Genomic DNA, 27870 nt, shown 5'->3' on the forward strand with positions numbered 1-27870 from the left:
CCTGCCCTCTGTGCGTTCCTGCAGCCTGCCCTAAGTGTGTTCCTGCAGCCTGCCCTCCGTGTGTTCCTGCAGCCTGCCCTCCGTGTGTTCCTGCAGCCTGCCCTCCGTGTGTTCCTGCAGCCTGCCCTCCGTGCGTTCCTGCAGCCTGCCCTAAGTGTGTTCCTGCAGCCTGCCCTAAGTGTGTTCCTGCAGCCTGCCCTCTGTGCGTTCCTGCAGCCTGCCCTCCGTGTGTTCCTGCAGCCTGCCCTCCATGTGTTCCTGCAGCCTGCCCTCCGTGTGTTCCTGCAGCCTGCCCTCTGTATGTTCCTGCATAGGGATGGGAAACAGCTGTGCCCTCTTGCGCACTTGATCTGCCCAGGGTCTGCAGCAGAGGCTTGCAGTCTGGGGGCCACATCCTCCCATGCCCAAAGTGAGCAGGAGCTGCACGGGCTGGTAAAAGCTTGGGATTGCTGAGTAACAAGTGCTCCCTGTGTGGTCCTTCTTCCCCGCACCCACCCGCACCCCGTCTTGTGATTGCACCGTGTGTGCATCCTCGGTCTGGGAAGAGCCCCTGGCCCCACTGCCCAGGTCCGGGACGGGCTTGACTGGGAAGCAGATGTGGTTCTGCCCCGTGTGTGCAGCCTGTCCTGATAGGGCTGCGGCGGCAGCGGGAATCGATGTTTATGGACTGGATGATCATTCCTCCTTTACAAGGCTGGCAGGTGCTCTGTATTACCTGCTGCTCTCTGGCTTCCTGGCCACATGTCATTTTGTGGTCCTTCTGAGGGCCGTTCCTCAGGCTTTGTTCCTTCTGACAGCTTTGGCCCTACACCGGGCCCGCTGGGGCTTCTGGACGTGTCTCCACCTCCTCTTCCAGTTCCCCACGGAGGAAGAAGGCCTGTGGGCCAATTTGAGAAGGTAGAATATGCTGGTGCCTGAGAAAGTGGACCTGGGGTCTGCTGTCAGGTGGCCTGGGGATAGGGTACAGGTGGAGGTGCGGGAGGTGACCTGAGTTGCCCTGTAGCCTTTCTCCCAGAAAGAGACATGGCTTATAATAGGGTGTCTTGGGACGGCACATGGTAGATGCCCCCATCCCTCCCTGTCTCGGTCCTTGCTGTCTAGGCGTCGCCGCGTTGGGGACTGGGCCGTCTCTCGCCCGTGCCTTTGTCTTTGAAGCCCAGAACAGACTCAGGTTCTCCCTGCCCCCAGGGCTATACCAACCTAGAGTCTCACAGATGCCTTGGTTGGAGCGAGCCCCCAGGCAGGGCAGGTGCCCCCCCGCCCCCCATACTGAGGCTAGGCCAGGAAGACCAAACAGATGGGTAGCACTTCAACAGGGCCAACTCTGCCCCCAGCCAGGTGCCAGAGGACACCAAGCCCTTTGCGCAACTGGGGGCCAGGATTGCTGGTGACTGGGCATTTATCCCCCCACCCTGGGCCCTGGAGGGTGGCAGGGGGCTGTCCCCAAAGTCTCAGGTAGAATCTCCTTCATTATGGACTCTTCCATCCCAATATGCACTTCGGGGTTTTAGATTGCAAAAGGTGTAGGTGTTGTAACAGAACTCACTCTCAAATGCTAGGGGTTTTGGTCAGTTGGGGAAGGGTTACAAAGTTGCCTGGAGACGATTGGCCCTCTTGAAACATAATTCACGAGCTTTATAACCACAGAGGCTTGCAGCTCCCAAACACGATGCCCCTTAAGTTTGGCCATGGGTAGACGTTCTCTCTTAGAACTATCTCACATGGAGAATAACCCCATTCTGGTATAATCAAAATGTAACTGGGTTGTAGATATGCAAATGCTTTATGTAATGTTTATTTGGAGGAAAATTAGGCACAAAAATATGGGTGGGATCTCCCTGACACCTATGTAAGTTGGTGAGATTAGGGGCTGCAAAGTGAAGGTGTGAAGGTGAACTGGAGGCTTTGAGAGAAAGTGTGGGGTCCAACAGTAATGACCAAGGAATCATGCCATCTGACTTGAAGTTATGCACAAGCTCAGTGAGACTGAACTGTGCTATGGCTGCCACTCAAGCCAATGGGGCCTTAGGCTGAATTACTAGAAGTATAGAGCTCAGAACATAGGAGGGGAAAAGCTGGTCCTACTATAGCTGGAGCCTAACTTTCAGTTTGAGACAGGCTTGTTCTTAGTGGGCTTCTTGGGCAAAACTAGGATTGATGCATGTTAGCCACAGGGAAGTGGATTCTTGCGTTAATAAGAAAGAATTCTTGACTGATTAGAGTTATGCAAAAAAAAAAAAAAAGAAGAATGGAGTGCACTGTGGGATGGTGAGCGTTTGGACCCTGGGAGACCCTGTGTGGCTGCATCCCGCTCCATGGTTCCACCGAGCTGTGGTCCTCCTGCCTGCTGGGTGACTTTGGCAAAGACGTGTCTGTGACTTTGTCCCTTCATTTCTCTCCGTGCAGAATTGGAGGCATCGTCTGCTGTCTGTCCTCTCCTGCCCCTCCTGCCTCTCCCTTTATGGCTGTGAGAATGAATGAGCTGCGGGGGCCCTTGGAGGCCAGGGGTGTCTGAAATACAAAGCAGCGGCCGCGCTCCTGGCACTGATGTATTGTCTCTGCTCCCCACGATGAAGTTCTTGGCAGGTTGGCTTCTTCCAGAGCCAGGCAGGTTCATTACTAGCCGGCATGTCAGGCTGTAAAATTAAAGCTGTTTTGGTTTTTTCCTTTTTTAAAAATTCTCCACATCCACTAATTTATGAAATGCCATTCAATGTTGGGCCTGGCCTTGGCTCGTAGAAACATTAGGGAGCACTGACTCCTAGCATTTGAAAATCCCCTGCAAGCGAAAAATGGATGAGGGTGTCAGGGGGGCCAGGGGCCAGGTTGGGGCCGCCAGTGACATCTGACGCGAGGATCCCAGGTGCCTTGTGGGGCTCTGCAGACACATGAGGCAGTGGGGATTAAAATAGGGCAGCAGAGGTGGGAGCAACACGAGGGCACTGGGGGTTCCAGGAGTGGGGAAGATGGGGTGCACAGGAGGCTGCTTTTTCAGGAGGGTTTGCATGTCTGGGTCTGGTCCTATTCCCCGGCTATAGCCTGCTCAGGCCCCTCCGTCCATCCCCATCATTCATTCATTCATTCATTCATTCCTCCGGCAAATATTTATCTAGTAATCCAGGCATGTTCTGGGCCCTATAATGGAAGAAAAATGGGTAAGACACGAGCCTGGGTCCTGGAAGTGCATGCGTATTTTTGTTTGTTTGTTTTTTTGTTTTTTCCAAAGTGCTGGGATTACAGGCGTGAACCACTGGGCCCGGCCGTGCATGTGTTTTTAGTGAGGGTGGGCAGCAAGTCTACACAGAGGCCTGCGAGGTCCCAGATGTGCTGCTGTGGGCCTGGTGCTGGCAGAGGAGTCATGCTTGGGGAGGGGCTGCTCCCACCAGTGGGGGACCGATGGCACCCATGAGACCATGAGATAGGGGCAGTGGCTGCCCCTGGGTTCTGAGCAGCATGGAAGCAGGTGGAGAAGCTAAGGAAGGGGAAAGCTTGAAGGGGGAATTGTGTCCCTCACCGCCGGAGAAATAGGATGCCTGCTTGAAATACACATAATGACACGTGGCAGAAGCCTGTATTGAAACCACAGTCAACACGGTCCAAACTGAAGACAAGGAAGACACTGTGGGGATATTAGCTAATTACAAGACTTAACAAATGAGGTGAGGCCGGAGTGTGGGTTCACTGTCTGGCCATAGCCTGACTGGGCCTAAGTTTACCTGCTGTGTGTGTTTTGAATGGGCCCCTGGTGACAGAGAAGATTCTGATACAGCCTGATGACTTGGGGCTTTTCTCTGTGCCGGGGGCCTGCACCCTCTCCCTCCTCCAGAGTCAGGGCAGGCTCCAGACCGGATCGCCCTGTGGGACTTGAAGGCATTGCCAGGAGTGAGGCCCTGCTCTAGGCTCTGTGGATTTAACCACAGACATGACAGACCCAAATCCTGGCCCTCAAGGAGGCCATTGGCAAATGTAAGGATGGGATTCATCTTCCCAAATTTGGATGTGGATTTGTTCACAGCCCTGATTTGAAGTTATTTTGAAATGCCTTCGGTTGGGGAAGGGGCAGGGGAGGCTTGGTACTCAGGCTAGCCCCTGGGTCTGCTCCTGCTCTGGGGAGGGCATCAGTTAGGCCTGAACCACACCAGGAGTGGCTGGTGACCTCCTGCAGGTTAGTGCTAGCATTGCCTGGGGCCTGATCCCCTGAGTCACCCTGCCTCACCCCAGATTGTCCCATTGTGGGCTAGATTATAGCTCAGTCATCTCAGCTGAGACAACCCTCTGGTTTTGGAAGGGAATTTTCCCGAATGCCACCAGCTAAGCTCTCTGGCCCTGAGCTTTGGCTGTGCCACCACGGATGGGCCTTGCCTCCTTCCTGTGCTGTGTGCTGGGCTCCCTCCACAGGGGCGGCTCCCCTGCCCCGCACCTCCCTCTCCCGCTCCTGCCGCACCCTCTCCCTGCCCACTGCACTGGCTTCAGAGGTCAGCTTCCTGTCTTCCCACCCTCCTGCCTGTGCGAGGCAGGCCTGGCTCGCCAAGACTTCATGGCCAACTGTCTCTGCTGTCACCTCCTCCCTCCTACCCTTTCTCCCTTCCCCATCTCAGCCCTGGCTCTCCCCAGCTCCGGCTCACCAGCTGGAATCTCCCCAGCACTTTGGGCACGTCGCTGTCATTGGGTCTCCCTTCCCCACCACTGGAGGGAACACATCAGGTTCTTTCTCTGATGGCTGTTCTCAAGGCGTTGACAGCCCAAGGGTGGGTGCCTGGTGGGGGGATAGGGTGTGGGGCAGGGTTTCTCAAACTCTATTGACAATTGGGGCAGACAGTTTTTGACTATGCGGGCTGTCCTGTGCGCTGCCGGGTGTTCAGCAGCATCCCTGGCCTCTACTCACCAGAGGCCAGGAGCAGCCCCCCGAAGTTGTGGCAACCAAAAATGTCCCCACACATGCCACATGTTCCCTGGGGAGCAGAATTGCTCCTGACTGGGAACCACTGGGCTGAGGGCTGAGAGCACCATGTCTCAGGCTCAGCTAAGACTGCACCAGAGGGACCTGAGAAATGATCTCATCCAAATCCCATGTTTTAAAGGAAATTGGGCCTCCGAGAGCTAAAGAATCTTAAGGTCATACCAGGAAGCAGCATGATGAGAGATGCATTTTAGGAAAAGGAATCAGGCAGCTCTATGCAGGCTGGGCTGGAATCCAGAGGCCAGGGGCAGGAAGGGCAGTGGGGGCCGTGATCTGGTCATGGGACCTATGGCAAAGGTCTGGTCTTGTGCCTGTGCCCTGTCAGTCGGAGGTCCCCTGGGAGCAGGTGGTAGTAAAACCTTCTGCACCAAATGCCAGAAACCAGGGTTTTGTCCCAGTCCAGCATTGTGACTGGGGACTTCCATGTCCCCGCCTTAGCTCCCTGGAAAATCAAGGCGTGACCTTTGTGTTTTCTTCTTGCTGGGAGGCTCTGTTAGCGTTGGGCCATCGGAAGTTGGGAGCAGAGGGCTCAACTCGGCTGGAGCCCCTTGAGGATGGGAGTGTGGCAGTGGGGATGTGTGTGGCGCCCGCTGTACTGCGCTGGCCTCCTCACTGGGCAGACGTGCACCGTGTGTGGAGTTGTGCCAGGCGGGGGCTGTGATGGAGGCGGGAACAGGTTTGAGGGCTTGGAGAGGAAGGCTTCAGGTCCGACTGTGCCCCCGTAGGGTAGGCCACAGATCTTTCCTGGGGGGCTGGAGGACTTTGGACAGGAAATGGGAAAGGAAGCAGATTTGGGGACAGGGCACCAGCTATGTTCCCTGAGAGGACGAAGGCTCCTGGCTGGGTCTGGCAAGGCCGAATCAAAGGATGTGGAGTGTGAAGTCAGAGAAGCAGTCTGAAGAGAGGTGACCAGGTCCTGGAGTTCCTGACCTAAGAGATTTTCCTAGGTGGAGGCTCCTGAGCATCCCAGCACTTCCCCCAGGAGGGAAGTGGAGAGAGGGGCTCGGAAGGGGCCCCCCTCCCTGCAGGTACACTCACAGTGGGAGACCGCTTCAGGAGAAAGCTGTACTTTGAGAACTTTTCCAGGCCCGAGGAGGATCCAGGCTCTGAGCCCTGGGGTCCTGCGTGTCTCCAGCTGCAGTGGGTGGGGGCACCCTGCGACTTCCCCTGCAGCGAGTACCTGCGGCAGGAGGGTTTACACTTACTCATTCCAGGGTCTGGCTTTTAGAGCCATAAATCTTCAGTATGAAGATCATAAATTCTCCATGGTATGATTAATGAAAGAAAAATTGAGATGGCAGCATAGAAACTGACCGGATTGAAGAAAAGTCAGAGTGACTCTTTGGATGAAAGTTTCAGCCATCACTGGCGAACCCGGAGCTTCTGAACCAGCCTGGAGCGCCACCTAGTGGCCGCAGTGGGGGCTAGCCCCCGTTCCCCGGTGAAGCTTTGTGATGGCCCAGTTGGGCGATGCTGTGGGTCTGAGTGTGCCCATTCCTTGGGAGCCCTGACCTGGTTCCATGTGGGGCTGCCCCCGGGGACAGGGGGTGCAGGCCCACTCTCCACAGTGTGAAGGGCCCAGGCAGCTGCGGGACGTACCTCATTCGGACCCCCGTCCAGCTCCTTGCACTGTCTCTGGGTTAGTAATACGTGGAGGTGTCTGTTCCCACCTTTTTCTTCATGCACTGTGTGGACCACCTTTCTGGTTCCCCATTTATCAAAATGCTGCTCATTCTTCAAAGCCCAGCAAGGCCTGTCAATGCCACCTTCAAAACATCTCAAATTGGCCCATTTCTCACCGCTCCTCCGTAGCCTCCTGGTATGAGTCGTCCCCAGCTCCCGCCTCCCAGTAGCCTCCCAGTTGCTCACCTTGCCTCCCCTGGGCCGTCCCGCAGTCGCTTCTCCAAACAGCAGCCAGAGTGATGTGCTGAAAACCTCAGTGAGATCTTGTCAGTCTCCAGCTCTGGGGCCTTCCCGTCACACTGAGGACACCTGCATGCTTCCTTTACCTGCGAGGTCCCAGCTGGCCTGGCCCCCGGCCACCCTGCCTGCCTTGTCTCCTACCACGTGTCACCTCACTCAGTGTTGCAGCACACGGCCGGCGTGCTCCTCCTCGGCTGGCCAGGCTCCTTCCCACTCCGGGGCTTTTACACCCGCCGTTCCCTCTGTCTGGAACTTTCTTCCCCCAGATAGTTATGTTGCTCCCTCCCCCTGTTTATTTGGGGTTTTGCTTAAACACCACCTCTTCCAAGACACCTTCCCTGCCCACACCCTCCCCGGTTATTCTCTGGCTCTTTACATAGCCTTATTTTTCTTCGTGGCACATGTCAGCAGCTGAAGTTATGTCATTTGTTGCTTACCTAAGGTCAGTGTCTCCTGTGAGAATCTACTCTTCCTGAAGGCAGGGTCTTTGCCAGTGAGGTGTACCACTGTCTCTCCAGCTCGGAGAACAGGGCCTGGCGCTGAACACGCAGGTGCTGGGTTTGTGAAGGAATACGTGAAGGAGATGCCCTTCCTCTGGGAAGCATCTGTCCCCTCCCCTCGCCTTCCCGTGGGCATCACATCACTACCCTGCCTAATTGGGGGTTGCCTTGTCTCAGCCCCGAGCCTGTTTCCTCCCAGGAGCCAGAGCAGCTTGAGAGCAGGGGCTGGGCTGATTCCTGGATTCAGCATAGTCAGCACAGGCCCTGGCACAGAACAACTGCCAGGGAAGTGCCTTTCCAGCAAGCAGTGCCCGGAGCTGGCCACCCACTTCACGTAGCTTATTCCATTCTAATTCTTACAACAGTTCAAAAGGAAGGGGATGATATTCTCACTCTGCATACGAGAGGTTTGCAAGCTCACACCACGAGGATAAGCTAGAGCCGGGAGTCCTGTTCGGGTCTGTGACTCCCAAGCCCTTACCCCCTGCATGTTCACCTGGCGTGGAATGTTCTCAGCCTTCATCTGCCTCAAGTCCACCCACCCTTTAGGGACTGCCTCCTTCAACTGGCTTCCGTGACTGCGACAGTGATCGCCGCCTCTGAACGCCTGTAGCGTTGACTGGGCACTAGTCCATCCCACCTGGGAGTGTGAATGTTGCACTTTTATAGCTCCCATCCAGCCAGAACAGAGACCCCTGGAAAACAGGTCTCTAAAGTGGTTGTAGCTGTTCTGGCTTGGCACACTGCATGCTGTAGGCACTCGATAAATACTATTTGACTGATTGATTGGTTCCTTAGACTTAGCAAACTTCCCCTGAGCTGGCGGAGGGAGTGGGGGAGTGCCAGCTATATCGAGCATAAAATAAGGCAGATGTGGAGATTTGCGGCCAGTGAAATGGAAGCTTCCCCAGGTGGAGCTGGTGGCGCCGGCAGCCCCAGGGGTGCTGTTGGGGAGAGTTACTTTTTGGTTTTAGGGCCAATCATGCCAGAGCCAGCCTTTTAGATGGATGCTGAAGGCAGCCATGGACTCCCATGTCCCACACACTGGCCAGGCCCGCAGCCAGCTGGTGACTGCCTCCTTTCTCCATCTGTGGGAAATTGTTCTTCAGACTCCAGTGGACAAATGGCCCTTCAGGTCAGAGTAACAGGAACCAGTCGCTGGAAGTTCTGGCTCCAAGAAACCCGACTCTGAGGGTCCCTTCCCACCTCCAGAGATGAAGTCTTTTTTGCTTTCCCTGACCGCAGTTCTCCCCTCTCGCCAGGCCTCCGTCTTGGACACTGGGGCCTCTTCTCTGTCACGCAGAGTAACCTAACCGCTCACATGTGCCCAGTACCTTCCATGTATTTGTCATGCACTTCTGCCTCTGTGTGGTTTAATCCATCCTCAGAGTGACCTAGGAGGCTCGTGAAGCTGGCACAGTCTCCGTTGTCATATGGGGAGACTGAGGCACAGAGGGGCTAGGGGACCGTCTGGATCACACAGCCGACGTGCTTTGGGTCTGCGGCCATGCCCAGTGGTAGTCCCGTTCTCACCTTGTCGGTTCTTACTTTGTCTGTGTCTCAGAGCATGGGGTGGGGACCTGCAGGGTTCCCAGGTCCATGGACGAGTGCGAGAGCAGCGCCAGGCTAATGGGCTTTCCTTCCTCTCCAGCTCTGTGGCTGTGGGCTGCTTGGAGTGGGCATCTGGCTCTCCGTGTCCCAAGGCAACTTTGCCACCTTCTCCCCCAGCTTCCCTTCGTTGTCTGCAGCCAACCTGGTCATCGCCATAGGCACCATTGTTATGGTGACGGGCTTCCTCGGCTGCCTGGGGGCCATCAAGGAAAACAAGTGCCTCCTGCTCAGCGTAAGTTATGTCCGAATCCCCAGCCCCTCCAACTCCTGATCTCCTTGCACTTGCACCCCTGGGACAGGCAAGACCTGGAACACTAGCCACCTGGGTGTCCAACCTGAGCCCAGGGAAACTACTTCTAGAATGTTCTAGGCTTGATCACACCCCTCCTCCTCATGATTGGTTATGCATACCCCTAGTTGTCCCTCCCACTCCTGATGAGTCAGCTCCTTTATGCCCCTGTCCTAGCTATCTGGGTTTCCTCAGGAGGAGCTGGCCTCTCCCAGACCTGGGAAGCCCCACCTAGACGCCACCTGTCCCTGCCTTCCACGCCCTCCTTGTCCTCGGCCCTGCCCATTGCCACCTACCCATGCCTGGCCCTTTCCTTTCCAGTTTTTCATCGTCCTGTTGGTCATCCTCCTAGCAGAGCTGATCTTACTCATCCTCTTCTTTGTCTACATGGACAAGGTAAGCCTTGCCAGATGGGAGGGGGCATATGGAATGTGACTATCCTTAGGATTGGGCCAAGCAGGCCAGGGCCCCTTCCCTGGCCAGAGGAGGAGTGCTGACAAGCAGCACCTGTGCAGAAAGGAAGATGGAACCATGGGTTGGGAAAGCTACCAAAGAAAGGCCAGATGGAAGGTTTTGATGGGGGGAGCATGGAGCGGGCAAATTTGGAGGATGGGGGAGTTGTATAGTCCCAGGAAGGGGAATCCTCTGCATGACCAGAGATGGCAGTGGGCTGCCTCTGGTGCTAGTGAGCTCCCTGTCACTGGAAGGAATCAAGCTGCTTGGAGAAGGGATTCACACCTCCTCAGGTGGTTGGGCTGGGTGATTTGAGAGAAACAAGGAGGAACTCTCTGGACGAAGCTGGCTGAGCAGGACTGACAGCACAGGGAGGGCCTGTTTCCTGTACTACAGCCCTTGAGGACAGGCGCTGCTCCTGGGTTCAGGAGGATGGTGGGTGGCCCCCTATAACCTCGCCAGGCTGGGCAGTTTGCAGTCACGAGCGAAGTTGGCCAGGATTTCAGTCTCTGGGGGCGTGGCAGGCCCTTTGGTACCATGCGCTCCAGAACTGCGTAAGGAGCAGTTCTTGAAGTAGCTGCCTGAGCCACACCGAAAGTTAGAGACATCGTTAGGATGAGAAAGAATAAATTTTTAGTCTTGCACTTGTGAAAGGGAAGAAAGAACAACGGCGAGAGATTTCTCTGTGCCAGCCCTGTTCTTGGCCCTTTCATGAGAATTGCTTCCCTTAGTTCTTACAGCAGCACCGTGAGCAGATACGGCTGTTCAATATCAGGTAGAACAGCGGTGAGGGAGGCGTGAGGTCACGTGACCTGTCTTCCTCCCTCTAGCCCCCAGGGTGTGTTTTGAGGGGGGCAGTCTGTGGGGAAGCTGCGTAGTGAGGGGCGAGGGTGGCAGAGTGGCCTGTGTGTGTGGCTGGTCCTGGGATGGGACAGTGGAGACACGTGGTGTATTTTTGCCTCTGTGTGTTACAGCCCTGGCCCTGAGTTTAGCTCTGCCGGGAGGCGGTGGGTGCACCAAGGCCTGCTGTATTCTGAAGCTGGGAGTGTGTGCCTACCACCGCACCTCTGTTGGGCCAGCAGAGCACCCCCACCCCAGTGGGCAGGGCCTTCCAGACCAGCTGCCTCCCCTGCCTTCCTCACCCCTCATCTGTCACCCACCATCCTGGGTGACCTGAGGTGGGCTGGAGAGACAAGCTGCGTCCTGATCCTTACCGTCTCGCTGTGTCCCTCCACCTGGCAGGTGAACGAGAACGCCAAGAAGGACCTGAAGGAAGGCCTGCTGCTGTACCACACAGAGAACAATGTGGGGCTGAAGAATGCCTGGAACATCATCCAGGCTGAGGTGCGGGCTGGGCCACACTGGCGGGGCCAGGCAGGGAGGAGGGGTGGCAGCCGGCACTTCTAGCTGCCTTCCCAGGTGACCTGACCGGGCACCTGTGCTTTCTGGATTTTAGCTGGGATTGGGGTGGTACCCACCAGGGCATTTGCCTGAACTGCCGAGTCAGACGTGGTACAGCAGGGTGCAGCCAGGGAGGGATGAGGACACAGGTAGGGGCAGGCCTAAGAGAGCTGTGGCTGAGCTTTGGGATGAATGACTGAATTTATTTTAGCAGTGATTTGCCTCTGTGATGGGGCTTGGCTTAGGTGAGGAGGCCCTGGCTGTAAGAGGAAAACAAGTGCATACTCCCAGATGCACCCATTTTAAGCCCTGGCGAAGGGCTGGCAGGGGCTTGAGTGGCAGTCAGCTTGGGACGGTTTACAGAAAGAGCAGAGGTGCTGGCGGGCGAGGTGCCCAACCCGACGGGTGGGCTGCATTGCCCTCTCCCACTCTGGTCTGCGGGAGGGAGCACTCACTTGCTTCCCCAGTGGGCCCGGCTGAAGCCCAAAGAAGGAACGAGAAGCAAGCCCTTTGTCTCCTCCCTTAACTCCAGGGTGGCCACTTTTTGGGGGGCTGGAGTTGGCCTGGGCAAGGGAAGGCCCTGGGGAGGAAGGGGCAGGCCATGGCATGTCTGACCGCCCCTTCCATTCCTGCCGGCCAGATGCGATGCTGTGGCGTCACTGACTACACAGACTGGTACCCAGTGCTGGGGGAGAACACGGTTCCCGACCGCTGCTGCATGGAGAACTCCCAGGGCTGCGGGCGCAACGCCACCACGCCTTTGTGGAGAACGGTGAGACTGGGGCTGGGCCGCTTGGGTCCGAGAGCCCATATGTGGCTGTCCGGGCACGAGGAGACCTATAGCGGGGGCTGGGCCCAGGACACTAAGAGGTTGGCTGAATGTGGGGTGGGGTAGGGGCTCACAAAATAACGCCGAAATGCAGATGGAAAATGGGGGCTGGGGCTGGAGGCACAGTTGGGAGAGTCGGAGGGGGAGGGGTTGAATGGGGTCTGAGGCTGTGCAGCTGGCCTTGCAGGTGGGGCGGAGGCTGCACCAAGGGAGGGGGACGGGGCTGAGGCCAGGGAGGGCTGGGAGGTAAGAGCAAGGACGAGGTGGAAGGAGAGAGTGAGGTGGGGGCCGGGCTGCAGGGAGCGCATGGTTGGGCTGGGACCCTAACCTCGTGGGCCTCGCTCCCCAGGGCTGCTATGAGAAGGTGAAGATGTGGTTCGATGACAATAAGCACGTGCTGGGCACGGTGGGGATGTGCATCCTCATCATGCAGGTAAGAGGGGCGTCCCCAGCAGCCTCGCCCACCCTGCTGGCCTCAGCCGCAGAGGGAAGGAAGCACAGAGAAGTGAAAGCAGCGTTGGTTCATGGCGGAGGGTCTGGAATTCATCACAGCTCTTCAAGCTTGGCAGCTGTGCCTGCCGCCGTTTTCTCTGAGCTCTGACCTGAGAGCACCTCAGCACTGAGAGTGATGCTCAGGGCTGCCTGTGGCCAGGCCTAGACTGGGATATTGAAGCTGGAGTCACCCTCCGTGGGTTCCCCCAGTTCTGCCCAAACCTTGAGCCCAGAGAGCCATGCAAGGCGCACACGGTGTCCCCTGGTCACCGTCTTTACAGCCTGTGCATACGGCCACTATCTGTGGTGCCCGCGAGACCACAGCGGGCTTCCTTCTGCCTCCTGCACTCGCCTGGGTCCCCAGCTCGTTTGAGATTCAGGAGGGGAGGGACACAAACAAGTAGTGACATCGTCCCGAGCACACATCGTTGGTAAGACAGCCCTGTTGCTGCCAAGACATTGCACCATGTATTCTACAAGCAGACAGGAGAGGCTTGGCAGGAGTCCTTTTTTTTTCTTTTTTTAAGTGACAGGGTCTCACTTTGTTGCTCAGGTTGGAGTGCAGTGGCACCCTTATAGCTCGCTGCAGCCACAAACTCCTGGGCTCCAGCAGTCGTCCCACGTCAGCCTCTCAAGCAGCTGGGACTACAGGCATATACACCACCATACCTGAATGATTGAAAACTTTTTTAAAAACATAGAGATGGGGCCTCCCTCTATTGCCCAGGCTGATCTCAAGCCATCCTCCCTCCTTGGCCTCCTAAAGTGCCACTGTGCCCGGCTGGCCTGAGTCCTGAATGATCCCCGCCACCTCCCACTCCCCACCTTGGCTCCTGTGAGCCCCCCCTTAGGGCCAGGTCCTCCATGCATCCCGTGCCCGCAGCACCCCTCTGAGTGGGCATGCGTGTGCATCCTGCAGAGGTTTGATGGCTTCTGGTCTAACAGCCCCACGAGGCTGAGCCAGCGTTCACCTGTGTATGACCTCTGTTCACGGTTTTCTTCATTTCTTCATTCCACAAGCATTTTCCTGGCATACCAGTGGCCATCCCCTGCTTGCTCTAGGTGCCCTGTGACATCCCAAGCCTCTCGGGGCTGAGGTCAGGTCCAGGCTGCTGCAGCTCCTGCCTCAGGCCCCCCCACCCCCGTGTCTTTCAGATCCTGGGCATGGCCTTCTCCATGACCCTTTTCCAGCACATCCACCGGACTGGTAAGAAGTATGACGCGTGAGCGGGCTGGCCGGGAGTGCCCGCCCCGCCCTGCTGCCCTGTGGAGGGAAGAGGATTGAGCTCTGTGTCGCCTGCCTGCACTCTCCAGATGTGACCCCTGCACCCACCCACCCCAGCCTGCCCTGCCCCACCTACCCTGCCTCAGCCTCGGACTTCTCAGTGGGTGGAGTGCCAGGGAGGAGGAGGCACACGGAGACCTGGGGCTCGGGGCACCTGGATTCCTGCATCTGCATATGCGTATTTGCCAAAGACGACAGGGTGGGCTGGGGTGCACTCAGGAGGAACCCCCAGCACTGATGGGCTTCTGCCCCGCCCTTCCTCACACTGACACTTTGTCCCCACATGGGGTGGGGAGCAGAGCGCCCGCCCCGTGGAGATACCGCCTCAGCAGGGGCTGCTACGTCCATGGCCACCATGGGGCACTTGGCGGGGCGGGGGTCTGCCAGCCTCTGGGCAAGGCCCCTGGAGCATCTCGCCCAGGCTTTTTATACCTTACAATGTAACTTTTTTTATTTTATTTTACTCTACGATTATTCAGGAATATTATCTCTCAGATAAGTTTAGGGTTAGATTTCTGATTTGTAACTTTTTACTGTGTTGATTTCTTTAATGGTTTGAATTTTTTTCCCTGAGGGTGAGGGATGGGTGGGAAGAGAGGACATCTGTCCGGTCTCAATCAGGACAGACCACCGTGCGACACCCGGGAGGCTCTCGGATGGGGCGTGCCTGCGCCCTCAGAACGTGTGGGAAGGAGGGGCTGTGGACTGGATGCAGGACCTTGCCAGGCCTGGTGTCCGAGGACGGGAGCCTGGGACCTGTGGGTGGAGCATGAAGCAGGCTGGAGGCGCCCCTGCACAGGAGGTGGCGTTTGCTAACTAATGGAGCTGGAAAGGCCAGGGCAGGGGGCCCCACGGTGCTGGAGAAACGCTTTGCCAGGAATGTGGCAGAGCTAGAGGGGTCCTTAGACTTTTCGCTGAGGAGCAGTTATTGGTATTTTCTTTCTTCCTTCCTCCCACTCTTTGCTGGCACAGGAGGCTTCCCCTTCCACCCCATGTGGGTGCTCCCACAGCAGGTTCTGCACACCCCAGTTATTTCACAGACATTCCTGCTAGAAACTGTCAGACAAATACCTCTCTAGTTCGGATGCTGCTCACTTTCTCCCTTGCTTCTGGAAGGGGAAGCAGTCCTTAGGTTTTGCTGTGCTGGGTCAGTGGCAGGGGATCCACGGGGGCGGGGACCCACGGTCGTCCCCGCCAGCCTTGCTCAGCTGTTTGCCGGGCTGGGAAGGAGGGAATCACGTCCACCTGGGTCCCAAGATCTTCGCCTCCTTCCCTGGGGCCATGGACAGCAGTGGGTTGGGTGGCGATCATGTCGTCTGTGATCCCGAGGAGAAGAAATACAGAAAACCCCGGGGAGGTCAGACTGGCTCTTGTTACCAGAGCCACAGGAAGAAAGCAGCCGGAGTCATGCATGTGCAGAGCTGGTCCTGGGAGAGAAACAGGCTGGGGAGTGAGGCGGGAAGTGGGATTCAGCTGCAGCAGGGCGCCCCTCCAAACTGCGGCTGGTCTGGCTTACTGTTTTGCAGTCCAAAAGGTGGTGCATCCATGGGACTGAGCATGGGGACCTTACCCACTAGCCAGCATCTAGTGCAGTTGATCAGGTGGGGCCTTGGTGGGCGGCTGCCTTTCCTATACAGTTTGTCTTGTCACCCTGGTTTCCCACTGGGGCCAGGTCTCTTCTCCAGCCTCCACCTGTCTGTCTGCTCCAAGAGCTGAGACACGGCCACCCAGCACCAGTCACTCCTCTGTTCACCTTAAGTGACACACACGTCGGGACCAGCAGGATAGAACTGTTGGCATTATCAGGACTCGTGTTTTGCGGGGGTGGAGTTGAGAGTACGGTGGTCTTGTGGGTCGGGCAGGGTAAAGACCGCTTCCCTGAGACGGGGGCAGTGGTGCTGACGGAACCCAGGGAGGCCCACATTTGAGCAAAGCTGCCCTTCCCTTGTCCCCTGGCCTGGCTTCCTGGTAAGGAGTTTCAGCCACCTCCCCAGGAACCCCCAAAGTGCAGATTCTGGAGCAGACACACCCTGGCGGAGAGACACTCGGCACACAGATGCTCCGCTTGCACGGTGGGAGCCGGGGCCTCGTGCGTCTCTCCCTGTGGGTGGGGTGGGGGGGTTTGTTTATGCCTATCAATGCAATTTGTAATTTTTGTTAATATCAACAGCGAAAGCCAAGTGCGTTGGGAGGTGTGCGGCCTCCCTGAAAATCTTTTCTGTTCCAGAGTGCTTCAGGGTGGCCCCTGGCCCCCCAGCCTTTGCCACAGTGTCCCCACCAGCCCCCGCCTCATCCGCCTGTTTGCAGAGCCTCATCTACAGGTCCCCGCTATCTACAGGCTGCCTTCTTGACTCACTCTGCGCTTGGCTGTTTTGTTATTTGGCTGAGTCTACATGGGGCGGAAGTCTCTGTGCACGGAATGGGTGTTCCTCCAAGCCCCTTCCACTCGGAGGGCCACACCCGGCGATGCCAGTGAAGGTGGCACGGCCTCTCTTCAGCGTCTCTTGACTGTGATCTCACTGGGGCAGAAGTCCCCCGAGAGAATTCCCTCACTCACGGCTCCCTCTGCCAGAGTTAGTGCAATCAGGTCTGATGTGGGCAATTGACACACTTGTCTCAGAAAGTCCCTCAGGGTTTGTAGAGGACTCGGGGCATCCGCCGCAGACTCGGCCTCTCTCTGCAGCCATCTTGCAGCAGGGGTGAGTGGGCACAGGCTGCGAACTGCCCTTGGGTGGTGGTAGCAGCAGGGGTCAAGGTGCAAGTCTCCCCCTGCACCCCTCCCCCAGCTTGCGCCTTGTCACCCCCTCTCCCTCCAGCATGGGCCTGCATCTCAGGCTCTCTGGAAGGGCAGCCCTGCCCCAGACCCTCTTGCAGATGTCCTGGTTTGACTTGGAACTAGGTGGCCATCTTTCCAGGCTTTGGTGGCCAAAGAGCAGTCCAGGTGGATGGAAGTGGCTGTCCCCTCCTCTCCAGCCCCTGCCCACCCACCGGTGGAGGTGCTAACTAGCAGGGACGTGGCATAGGATGGGAGCTGGGTGCGAGCTGTTTGGGGTCCATTCTTTGTCCCGCAGCTTCTCAGAGTCCGGCCAGCCCTTGTGTTCCCGTGCCCCCCACTTTCCTCCTCCCCACTGCAGTGAGGCAATAGTCCGGGGTGGGCCTGGCCTCCCTGCCCTGATGGGCACTCAGGAGGTGAGGCCTGGGGGCTTCCTGCCCACTCCTTGCCCACCGGCCTGCCCCCGGGCAGCACGGGAGGGAGAGCAGGGCGAGCACGCTTGTTGGTTTCAGATGCACTTTCTGCTTGCGATGCCGTATCCGTGCGTTCCTTCATCCTGGTCCTGGCTTTATGGAACACCATGTTTTTAGCATGTTTTTAAATAAAAACCAATAAAGTGTCAAAAGCACAGCAGGCTGTCTCTCAGTGGTGTGTTTCGTTCACTCAGCCAAAACTGTGACGTGTGTCGTGGTTGGGGTGAGGGACCCAGATGGATCGGTGTGGGGGTTGGGGTGAGGGACCCAGATGGATCGGATACCACTCCTGCTGTTCACCCAAGACACACCTCCACGGGGACCTCCTCTCTCTTTTGGGGCCCAGGTTACAGATCTGCTGGCGCAGGGAGGGTCTCCATCCTCTCTGGGTGCCTGAGGAATCCTCACATCACCCCTTGAAACAGGCTGGATCGGGGTCAGTCCCAGTGCCCGAGCCCTCTGCGTGAGCGGCCGTAGTCCTGTCTCCGCTCCGTACGCCCGTCACACACGGCCAGTCCTGTGGCCGGGCCCCTAGGTGGATGGTGGGAGGGGTACGGAATAAGTCATGAACAGCTTCCAGGAGGGGAAGGGGCTTCCTGTGGCGGCGGGGGCTGTCAGTTTCAGAAGCAGAGTCTTCCCGGTCCCTGTGATGTGCCCGGAGTTCATTTGACCTTAATGTCTCCTAGGACTGAGGGAACCTCACAGTGTGACTTGGCCCTTTCAGGTGACTCTGGGACAGCCTCAAAGAAGGAACACGGTCAGGATGAGGATGGTCAGCAGGGAAGAACGTTAAAACCACGAGCGGGAAGAGCTGCTGACTGGGCCGCTGACCTTGCCGCCCTCCTGCCGTCGAAGTCTCCTGTGGCCTTGGTTGGGGTCCTGGTGTGTGGGGTTTCCTTGGCTGTCAGTCAAGGTGACAAGTTGCAGATGAGAAGCTCGGAACTCCCCTTCCTGGTCCTCACTGTGCTCATGTCACCGGAGTGGAGGCAGGCGTGAGGGTGTGCATGGGGGTGTGGCAGCAGTTGCAGGTTTGGAGGTGGGCATCTTGAAACCCCTCTGCCCGTGGAGCTCCGTCTCCCTCCCTCTCCAGGGAGTGGCCAGGCCCACACAGAATTATCCCAAAGCATCAACCTCCGGGCAGCCGCCATGTCCCAGAGTCTCCAGAGACGGTGCCCTGAGTCTGAGCCACCGTCTGTCTAAGGTCCAGCTGGAGTGGTGTCCCTGAGAGCCTCCCCAGGATATTTACCAAGAGAGACTTTGTGGCTGTAGGGTCAGGATTGGTCATGGCCGAGGAGCAGGTGATCCCCCATCATCTGCAGAGGACAAAGCAACTCATAGGAATTTGGGCGGACGCCCCCCTGTCTCTGCCCGTTCTGACTCTCGCTCCTGTCTCTGCCCGTTCTGACTCGCCCCCCTGTCTCTGCCCGTTCTGACTCTCGCCCCTGTCTCTGCCCGTTCTGACTCTCGCCCCTGTCTCTGCCCGTTCTGACTCTCGCTCCTGTCTCTGCCCGTTCTGACTCGCCCCCCTGTCTCTGCCCGTTCTGACTCGCCCCCCGTCTCTGCCCGTTCTGACTCTTGCCCCTGTCTCTGCCCGTTCTGACTCTTGCTCCCGCCCCCAGGCCTGTGGACACAGATGTTGAGATGCCCACTGGGTCACTGTGCTGTGTTTTGGGGCTTCCAGCAATGGAACACACTGGCTGTTCTCTTAACCCTCGGCTCTGGCTGCCCTGTCTGTGCAGGAGAGGAGCATCTTCTTTTTCTGGGGACTTCTAGTGACGAGGCTGGCGCCTCTGGGCTGGGTCTGGGCTCCTTAGTCTAGGGAGTGACTGAGAACTCTGAGGGTCCCTCCTTTGCCCCCTCATTCTTGTGTGTTGTGGTGGAACTGCCTCTCCACTGGTGCTCAGCAAAGGGCAGGTGAGAAAGGGTGGCTTCCGGGCACCTGCCAGCTTTCCACGGGGCCAGCGCTGGCGCTTGCACAGACAAATGTCTGTTTGCTCAAAGACTTACTGAATACTCACTCATGCCAGGCGCCTATAACACAGTCGTGGATGACACAGACCCAGTCCCTGCGCTTACAGAGCCGACCATTTAGTGGGGACCCCAGCAGAGTGCGTGTGATTGCAAGTAAGTAGTGGCAGCAGTGTTTACAAGGCTCTGGGAAGCCCTGTGGGACAGTCACTGGCTGAACCCGGAGAAGTGAGGTCTCCAGAGCAGGTGATGTCGAAGCTAAGAGCTGAAGGTGGAGGCGTTCACCTGGCAAAGAGAGGCAGGAGATGTGTCCTGTGGATGCTCGTGGTCCACAGAGCTGGAGCACAGAGGGTGAAGGTGAAGGTCTGGAGACAGCGGCGACCGCCAGATCACAACCTGGAGAACCAGGCCAAGGAGCCTGAAGTTCAGGCTGAGAACAATGGGCGCTGTGGAAAGGCTTTAAGCCCAGGTGTGACGGGCTCAGATGTAGCCTTTAGAAAGCTGGCTGTGGCTGCAGTGTGGAGAGTTGTCAGGGACGGGAGGCCACCGGCGGACCAGGCACAGGTGCTGCAGTGATTGAGGTGAGAGACGATGGAGCCTCAGGGAAGGGAGATTAGAGAGGTACATAGGAGAATCCGTGAGCCTTGGTGGTTAATTAGATTTATGCAAAGAAAAGGAGCATTCTTGCCACCCGCCCAGCATGACACCCTCAACCCATACATGTAGATGACTAATTGTTTGCATCAAATGGATGGATGAAGGTATTTTCTGGGCTCAGTGCTGCTGTGCAGGAGATGGCAGGGATCAGCATGGTGCAATTAAATCTCTCTCTTTGTTTGTATTGAGCTGCACAGCTTGCAAAATGCTTCCATAAACGTGATCTAGGTTCCTCCCGACCAAAACCATCTTATCGGCTGTCACTGTGCTTAAACTTTCACCATCAGAGATGCACCAACGTGCGCCTGGAAAGAGCACTGATCTGGATGCCAGAGGACCCGGGTTAAATTCCCAGTTTACATTTGGTGTCTCTGTAAGCCTCAGAACTTGTCTTGGTTTTGTCCTTTGCAAATGAGGATAATGCCTATTTCATAGATTGGTTGTGGGGATTAAACAGAGACATGTACGTAGAGGCATCCAGCTTGATCCTGGACCAGGATAGGTGCTTGGCAAGACAGTGGCTGAACCTGGGTCGCCACATGAAAGGCAGGATCCCAAGGAAGAGCAGCTTTCAGCCCGAGGACACAGGAGAGCGATCTGCAGAGGGACGTTAGTGTATGAAGGGAGGGTGAGCTGCCCGCAGGAGCTCAGGGAACAAGCTTCCCCATGCCTCTGTTTTGCTCTGGGCTGGCTCAGCAGCAACACTCAATATTCCACAGAAGCAAGAAGGAAGCCAGATTAAATAAATGTCGTTTTGGACACAAAAATATTGACATTGCGATGGTCCCTTCTTAAAGCCGTCAGCAAAGCTTGGTAGGCTATTGATTTAGCCATCTCATTTTTGCTGAGTTTAATGACAGCAGTGAGATAGACTATTGTCTCCTAAAGCTAACAAAAAGAGTAACAGCACTCCACAGGGCACGCTGGAGCCAAGCCCTCCTGATTGAAGCTGATGCCCTGGAACCTCTCCTTTGCAGCCCAGAGACTACCAGGTAGCTAGAGAGCCAGCTAGGGCAGAGCTGGGCACTGCCCCGTTTTCCTTGGCCCTATGTGCAGAGGAGCGAGGTGAACTAGGACAGGAAGGCTGCACAGTGGCCTGTGGCCAGGTCTTGTGGTTATAGCACCTGTTGCCCAGAGAGTTTTCTTCTGGTTACTGAGTTCTGGAACAGCCTGCAGCAGTGTCCAGAGCAAGGCCAGGCTAGCCTTGGTGGTCGAGGCGAACTGCAGCCCACATGCTCTGATTTAAGGACCTCAGGAAGCTCATTGTCCTTTGCCTCCCTAATCCCACCTCAACTCCTCCACTCAATTTCTGGAATCAGAATCCAGATGGTCCCTAATTTATAATGGTTCAGTTTATGATTTTTTGACTTTATGATGGTGTGAAAGCGATAGGGATTCAGTAAAAATGCTCATCGCTTTCCTTTGAGTATCCACACAACCGTTCTGTTTTTCGTTTTCAGTACAGCATTCAATAAACGACATGAGATACTCAGCGCTCCGCTGTAAAGTGGGCTTTGTGTTAGATGGTTTTCCCACCGTGGGTTAATGCAAGTGTTCAGAGCACATTTAAGTTAGGCAAGGTGAAGCTGTGGTGTTCGGTAGGTTAGGGTTTTTTTTTTTTTTTTTTTTGAGACGCAGTCTCACTCTGTCACCCAGGCTGGAGTCCAGTGGCGTGATCTTGGCTCACTGCAACCTCGGCCTCCTGGGTTCAAGCGATTCTTGTGCCTTAGACTCCTGAGTAGCTGGGATTACAGGTGCCCGCCATCATGCCCGGCTAATTTTTGTTATTTTCAGTAGAGACGGGGTTTCACCGTGTTAGCCAGGATGGTCTCCATCTCCTGACCTCGTGATCCGCCCACCTCGGCCTCCCAAAGTGCTGGGATTACAGGGGTGAGCCACCACGCCCGGCCGTTAGGAGTATTAAATGCATTTTTGACCTATGGTATTTTCAACTTACGTTGAGTTTATTGGGACGTGACCCCTTCGTAAGTCGGGGAGTGTCTACATATTCTGAATATATTTGTTTTCTCTGGCAAGAGACCCCAGTTCCTGAAAGGACTCAGCCTTCTTATTTACCAGTTGGCCCCTCCAAGAGAGTGTGCCGGGTTTGACCTCTGGCCTCCAACTCAGGGTTCTCTAAAGTAGGATTGGAGATTCCTGAGCTGTTCTCAATATTGTAAAAGTCCCAGGGAAGTTGTTCCTCCTCCCCAGTCATGGGAACATAAACCTCTTGGGTCTGGCTGGTCTGTTATGCCCTTAGTGCAGGTTTCCCTCGTCTCCCCTGGTCCGATGCAAAGGTTCCCACCGGCTGTTCCACAGGTCCTCTCCTTCCTGCTCAGGGCACTGCCAGATAGGGTTTGACCAGAGACAGAAGCAGGAGGACAAAAGAAGTAGGGGCTTCTTGTGTATTTGCTTTTTTTTTTTTTTTTGGATACAGTCTCATTTTGTCACCCAGGCTGGAGTCCAGTGGTGTGATCTTGGCTCACTGCAACCTCGGCCTCCTGGGTTCAAGCGAGTCTTGTGCCTTAGACTCCTGAGTAGCTGGGATTACAGGTGCCCGCCATCATGCCCGGCTAATTTTTGTTATTTTCAGTAGAGACGGGGTTTCACTATGTTGTCCAGCCTGGTCTCGAACTGCTGACCTCAAGTGATCTGCCCGCCTTGGCCTCCCAAAGGGCTGGGCTTACAGGTATGAGCCACCACACCCGGCCTCATGTGTTTGTTTTTAAGAAGAAATTGGCTGTTGGCCCCTGTGCCCTTGCCTCCCCACCAGCAGCCTCACTCTCTTCAGTTGTGGAGAGAGAGTGAGAACCAGGGTCCCCAGCTTGAGGCACCCTGAGGCAGCAGTGACAGCCCAGTCGAGGCTCACATGAGGCGTCGGTACCTGCTGGGAAGTAGTGGCAGCTGACAGGCCAGCCGGCAGCCACCAAGGCACAGCTTCAGCAGCAGCTTCTCACTACCTGCCCGGATGACAAGGCCCTTAGATGCCACGGCTGTGGAGACAGCAGTCACCAACCACTGACAGTGCTGTGCAGCAGGGAGGGCACCTGTTCCTCCTCGGTACACACACACATACACACGCTCAGTGATGGTGGAGGTGAGTAGATGTCCAGGTCCAACGGGACAGATGACCGTGAGCATGCCCTGGGCTGGCTTCCTTCCCCTGTTCAACATCCAGACAGTCAGAGCTGCTGCTGCTGTGGCCGTTCGGTGAACAACTGAACATTGGCCAAGGAGGTCCTGAAGACACAGGAGAGCAGGGCGGGGCTGGAGCTCTCGTGCCAAGTAGGTCCCCACCGGACCTCCTCGGGTGGATCCACCTGCTCACACAGCGTGTGGCCAGGCCGCGTCGGGTTCACACCACACCAGGAGTGTGGTTCCATTCTCAGCTGCCTCCCAGGCCACCACCACCCCTCTGTCTGGGGATCCCCCGAGCCCAGCTTACCCGGGTACTCTTCAGGCTCTCCACCCCACCTCAAGCAAGATTTCTAGACAGAAGCGTGAATGAGAGAGAATGAGTGTCCCATGTCATAGAAGGGAAAGCGCACTTCTTTTTAGCTCTGCGCTGGGCAGCCTGATGGCTCAGCAAAGATTCCTCTTTTCGCATTGAGGAAAAGACGTCCAACCCTGGATTTGGGGTGAGCACAAACCAGCTGGTTCAGGGTGGAGAAACCCCGTCATTGTGGAGTGAGGGAGTCTGGGGTCCAGGTGGCGGTAGGGAGTGTGTGTCTCAGCCAGGGGAAGCCCTGACTTGTGACCTCTCCCCACACTCTGCCTCTGCTGCAGCCAGGCAGGGGGCCATGTGGTGCAGTGGGGACAGGCTCACTGCAGATTCCTTAACAGCCTGGTAAATGGTGTGAAGATATGGACTGACCAGAGGCGGAAAGCTTTACGAGGAACGCAATTCAAGTACATGTGTTCGAGCCCGGCTCTCGCTGACAGCCAGGAGCTCGTGACACTTGTGCGTGGGAGAGGTCAATTCAAACAAATCATGACTACAGCTGACAGACGGGTAAGCAGGACCCTACGCCATGTGGCCAGCGGGTTTACTCACAGGGAAGCCACAGCTAACATGGTGGCTTCAGGATGTCACCATACACTTGGTGAACTGATGGCTGGGGTTTCCTTGCAGTGGAGGGAAAAGAATAAACAGAGGTGGTCTAGATACAATTCCTTTATTTTCATTATCATGCCCCTAGCACGTGAAGCTGGGCTTACCCTGAGGTCAGCTATGGCGAGGGCTGTGTTTCCAGTGAGAGCAGTTTCTCTATAGGCAGTAGGTGAAGGCATTGTCCAGAATACTGCAATGACCCACACCCATGGGCCAGCCGGTTCCAGGAACCCATCTGGCCTTGCTGACACAGGGCTGCCTGAAGGATTAGCCACACTTGCACGGGGCGGGCTGGGGAAGGGGAGTCCCAGGTTTATAAGCAGGAGGAGGCAAGGCCCACGGGAGGCGGGGAGCATGGGCTGGGCCGTGTGCTGAAACAGGAAAAGGGAGGCAGGGCACAGCGGCTCATGCCTGTGACCCCAGCACTTTGGGAGGCTGAGGCAGGAGGATCACTTGAGCCCAGGAATTGGAGATTAGGCTGGGCAACATAGGGAGACCCCATTTCTACAAAGAAACTTTAAAAAAAAAATAGGAAAAGGGAGCAATAAGAATGTTGTTGTGCCTCTCCTAGGGCACATAGGAGGTGGTGGGACAGCAGGCTGGGAAGTGTAACTTGTCTCCTTCCAGGAAAGGACCCAGCCACTGGGTCTCCTGGCCAAGGCCACAGACCATCCAAGAGCCCTCCAGGGCAGGGCAGGTGCTGCACAGATGCACAGTGCAAAGGCTTTCCTGTTCGGCTGTGAGACCATAGCAGCGTGCTTCACCCCCGACCCCACCATGGAGGTGGGAGGACAGTTGCATCTAGGCAGCCTGAGGGGCTTTTGCACCCCGAGGGTCGTGGCAGTGTCCCTGGGACGTGGTCTAAAGCAGTGGTTCTTACAGTGTAGTTCCAGGACCAGCAGCAGTCCCTGGGGACTTGTTAGAAATGCAAGTTATTTGCTCTGCTTCCCCTGATTAGAAACTCCGGTGGTGGGGGGCAGCAATCTGTTTGGAAAAGCATCCCCCCAACCCCAGGTGATGCTGACGCCCACTCGGGTTTGATCACTCCTGGTTTAGATGCTTGATCACGACATTCTCAGCAGACGTAAGCACCACTCAGCAGCGGTACCAAAGACTGGTTTTCTCCGCAGCCAGTCGAACCCCCTTTGCTTCCTCAGACCTGGAGTGGCCAGGACATGGAGAATGTTTTCAAGGCAGGCCCTAGGGTGGGTGGTGGTGACGGTAACTGTTCCACCTCACTGCGCCTGTCTGAAAACCTTGAAGAGGGGCCCAGAGTGGCAGACTCTGAGACTAACGCTGGCCGCAGGGCTGGAGGGTCCCGGGCAACATCATACTGACATACCATGGTCCCCTCCCCTCAGGGCCACACTGAGCCCTTCTGGCTTTGGTTGTGCACAAGGTGAACTTCCCAAAACAGAAAGTCGTGTCCACTCCAGAGCCCTGGCAGCAGCAGGCGTTTCGTATAGCATGGAGAAAGAAGCCAGAGAGGGGTGTCACCTGAGGGGGAGATGCTCAACCACACCCCCAGACGTCCCCTCCCAGCCCAGGGTGGCTCTGGCAGGGGGCGCGACCTCAGGTTTTCTCCAACCCGCAGTGATCTCGACATGGGCATGAGATTCCACACCGTGTGTGAAGGCTCCGAGGGCTGAGGGCCAGTCTCTGCTCTCACTGTGGGGTCAGCATGGGCACCTGAGATAATGGGCCGGGCTGTTGCCAGGCTCACTTGCTGTCTGAGTTCCTGCACCGGGGGCCTGGCTGTCAGCCTGAGATAAGCCAGGCTTCTGCACCACACATGTGTGCAGGGCGGCTGGTGCCTGGTCCAGATGCTGGCTTCTGTTCAACCTGGCAGGGGGTGCTGAAGCTGCTGCTATAGGATGGTGCCCCCAAGGGACACTTTGTTTCTGAATGTCAGCCTGAGCACTTGTTACAGAGATGGAGAACTATGGGACACGGAGGACAGGGGGCTCCCGGCTCAGCTTTGCTTCCTTCCACCTGGCTGGGGTGGCAAGACAACAGCCATTACTGCTGACCAGCAAGCCTCTTAACCCTGCTGAGCCTCAATTTCCTCACCTGTAAAATGGGGATAATACCTTCTTATTGGAGTAATTGCAAGCAAATGTACTGACAGCAAGTAATACATTCTAAGTGCACAGCAGGCCCTCAGTAGGCACCAGGCATTCCCCGGACACCCCGCAGATGGCCCTGCCTGGAGGGCTCCTGGGGTTGAGGCTGGACGGTTGGGGAGTGGGGAGGGAGAAAGAGGAGGATGGGCACACACACTTCATCCCCCCCCACAAGGCCAGGTTTCATCCCTGTTCACTCCCTGCCTCCCACCAACACTTCATCCGGGGGACACAGGGACGTACGTACCCTTCTCGCTTGGTGTCTGCCCCTTAGGGATGGGTGGCGTGGCGTGTGCAGGATGAGGACGTGCTGGCCTGAGCTATGTGGGATCCCAGCACCTGTTGTTGCTCTGCCAGGTGGGCAGGGGCCTTTTGCCTCCACAGCACTGGTGATGACTTTACACAGGCATGTCCTCTGTCTCCAAGGAACTCAAGACTGCTGGCCTCCAAGCAGGGGCTCGGGAGACCCGCCCTGGGCATCCATGTCCACCCTGGGCAGCAGGAGGGCCACACGCAGCTGGGGCTGCATCCCGGGCTTCGCACTCCAGCCATTATGCATTCCCAGGCAGAACCTGCCCTGTCTTTGGCCTGTTTCCTCATCTCCCAGGCTGCTGGCCTGAACGTGGAGGTTGTATTTCCAAGAAGCTCTGAGCTGTCCTATCACTTTCTGCGGCTTAGACCAGCCAATCTCCCCAATGGAAATCTGGGCTGGACAACCCCCCAGGGCAGGAATCACAGCTAATCCTGCCCCCAGTCAGGCTGGCCCAACCCAATACATGGGGTTGGGGCCAACGGAGCAGGCTCTCCTGGGCCTGCCCTCAGTGACAAAGCTGCTGCCATCTTTGTCTCCCATCCCTGCCAGGGCAGACAGGTCAAGCCACAGCCCTCCTACCCACTGCTGCCTCTCTCGGTGCCCACCGGGAAGAACAAGACCCTGGCCCAGCACGCTCCCTCTTTCTCAGCCCTCACTCTGTAGGTCTTGTCGGTTGATAGGCAGCCCTTCAGAGCTCCTGGGAGTCGAGATCAGGTTTTGATGATCTGCATGAAGCCCAGCTTGGAGGGCAGCAAGGAGAATCACGTCATACTGTTTCTCTGGGCCATGGTGCAGTCGTTTCTGGGAAAACTGGTCTTCCTTGTAATGAGTTCACATTGGCCACTCCAGGCCCTTCTAGGCAGAGGAGATAAAGCAGCCCAGCCTCCTGGTAGCCCCTGGAGAATCCTCAGAGTAGAGGCTGGCCATCTGCCCCGAGAGGCTGGCTTGCTCTCTGCCCACGTGGGCACTTCCCGCTCTGGGGATGTAGTTTCTGGACAGTTTAGGGCTGTGTCTGTGACCGCAGGGAGGGCTTGCAGGCCACTCCTGTGTATGGGAGCAAGCACACCCCTCCGCAGGGCCAGCCCAGGTCAGCAAGGGCTGTGCTCAGCAGGCTGGGAGCTGGAACACGTGGAGAGACCAGGTGTGACCTCTCCAAGCCTCGGCCTTTGCATGGCAAGGTGCTGTGCGTCAGTGGGTAAGAGTCCCCCTCTGGGGAGAAGTGCAGGACCGGGAGGTATGGAGGCCAGGCGTGGGGTTCCTGTGGGAGGCTCAAGGTGCCCACTGGTGATAGCCATCTGGGGGTTCCCTATGGTTGTCGCACAAGTTGATACCTATCCTTCGTGAGACTGCCAGCATGAATACTCTGTATTTCCTAGGATTTCCTCTTTGTTCTCCCTTAGTATTTGGGAAAGTTCTTCCTGAAAACTCCCTGCCTAATTCAAGAGAGATGCAAGAGAGGACCAAAGGAAGGGACTCTATCCAGCCTGGGATGGGTGGAAAAGGGAAGCAGAGCGAGGCTGTCCGGAAGCAGCACGGTGGTGGCCACAGGGTTGGGGAGAGGGAGCCCCAAGAAACGTGAGGTTTGGGCGAGTCCCCTGGCTTCAGAGCTGCCCCTCCTCAGCCTCCAACTCTGCAGGGCCTGGGATTTTTTTTTTTTTGAGACGGAGTCTGGCTCTGTCGCCCAGGCTGGAGTGCAGTGGCCGGATCTC

The 27870-nt window shown here is 56.7% G+C and overlaps 1 protein-coding gene across 1 annotated transcript in view; it reads left to right on the plus strand.

Annotated features, from left to right (window-relative positions):
* TSPAN9 (tetraspanin 9) overlaps positions 1-17146 on the plus strand; it is an 84309-nt gene extending 67163 nt beyond the window's left edge. Inside the window, exons 2-7 of the mRNA XM_011931061.1 lie at positions 9035-9226; positions 9605-9679; positions 10979-11080; positions 11778-11909; positions 12316-12399; positions 13614-17146. Coding sequence (XP_011786451.1) covers positions 9035-9226; positions 9605-9679; positions 10979-11080; positions 11778-11909; positions 12316-12399; positions 13614-13685 — 657 coding nt within the window. The 3' untranslated portion in view covers positions 13686-17146. The remainder of the gene's footprint in view (positions 1-9034; positions 9227-9604; positions 9680-10978; positions 11081-11777; positions 11910-12315; positions 12400-13613) is intronic.
* The last annotated feature ends 10724 nt before the right edge of the window (positions 17147-27870 follow it).

The sequence above is a fragment of the Colobus angolensis genome, unplaced genomic scaffold (genome assembly GCF_000951035.1).
Source record: "Colobus angolensis palliatus isolate OR3802 unplaced genomic scaffold, Cang.pa_1.0 Scaffold89, whole genome shotgun sequence".
Classification (NCBI taxonomy): Eukaryota; Metazoa; Chordata; class Mammalia; order Primates; family Cercopithecidae; genus Colobus; species Colobus angolensis.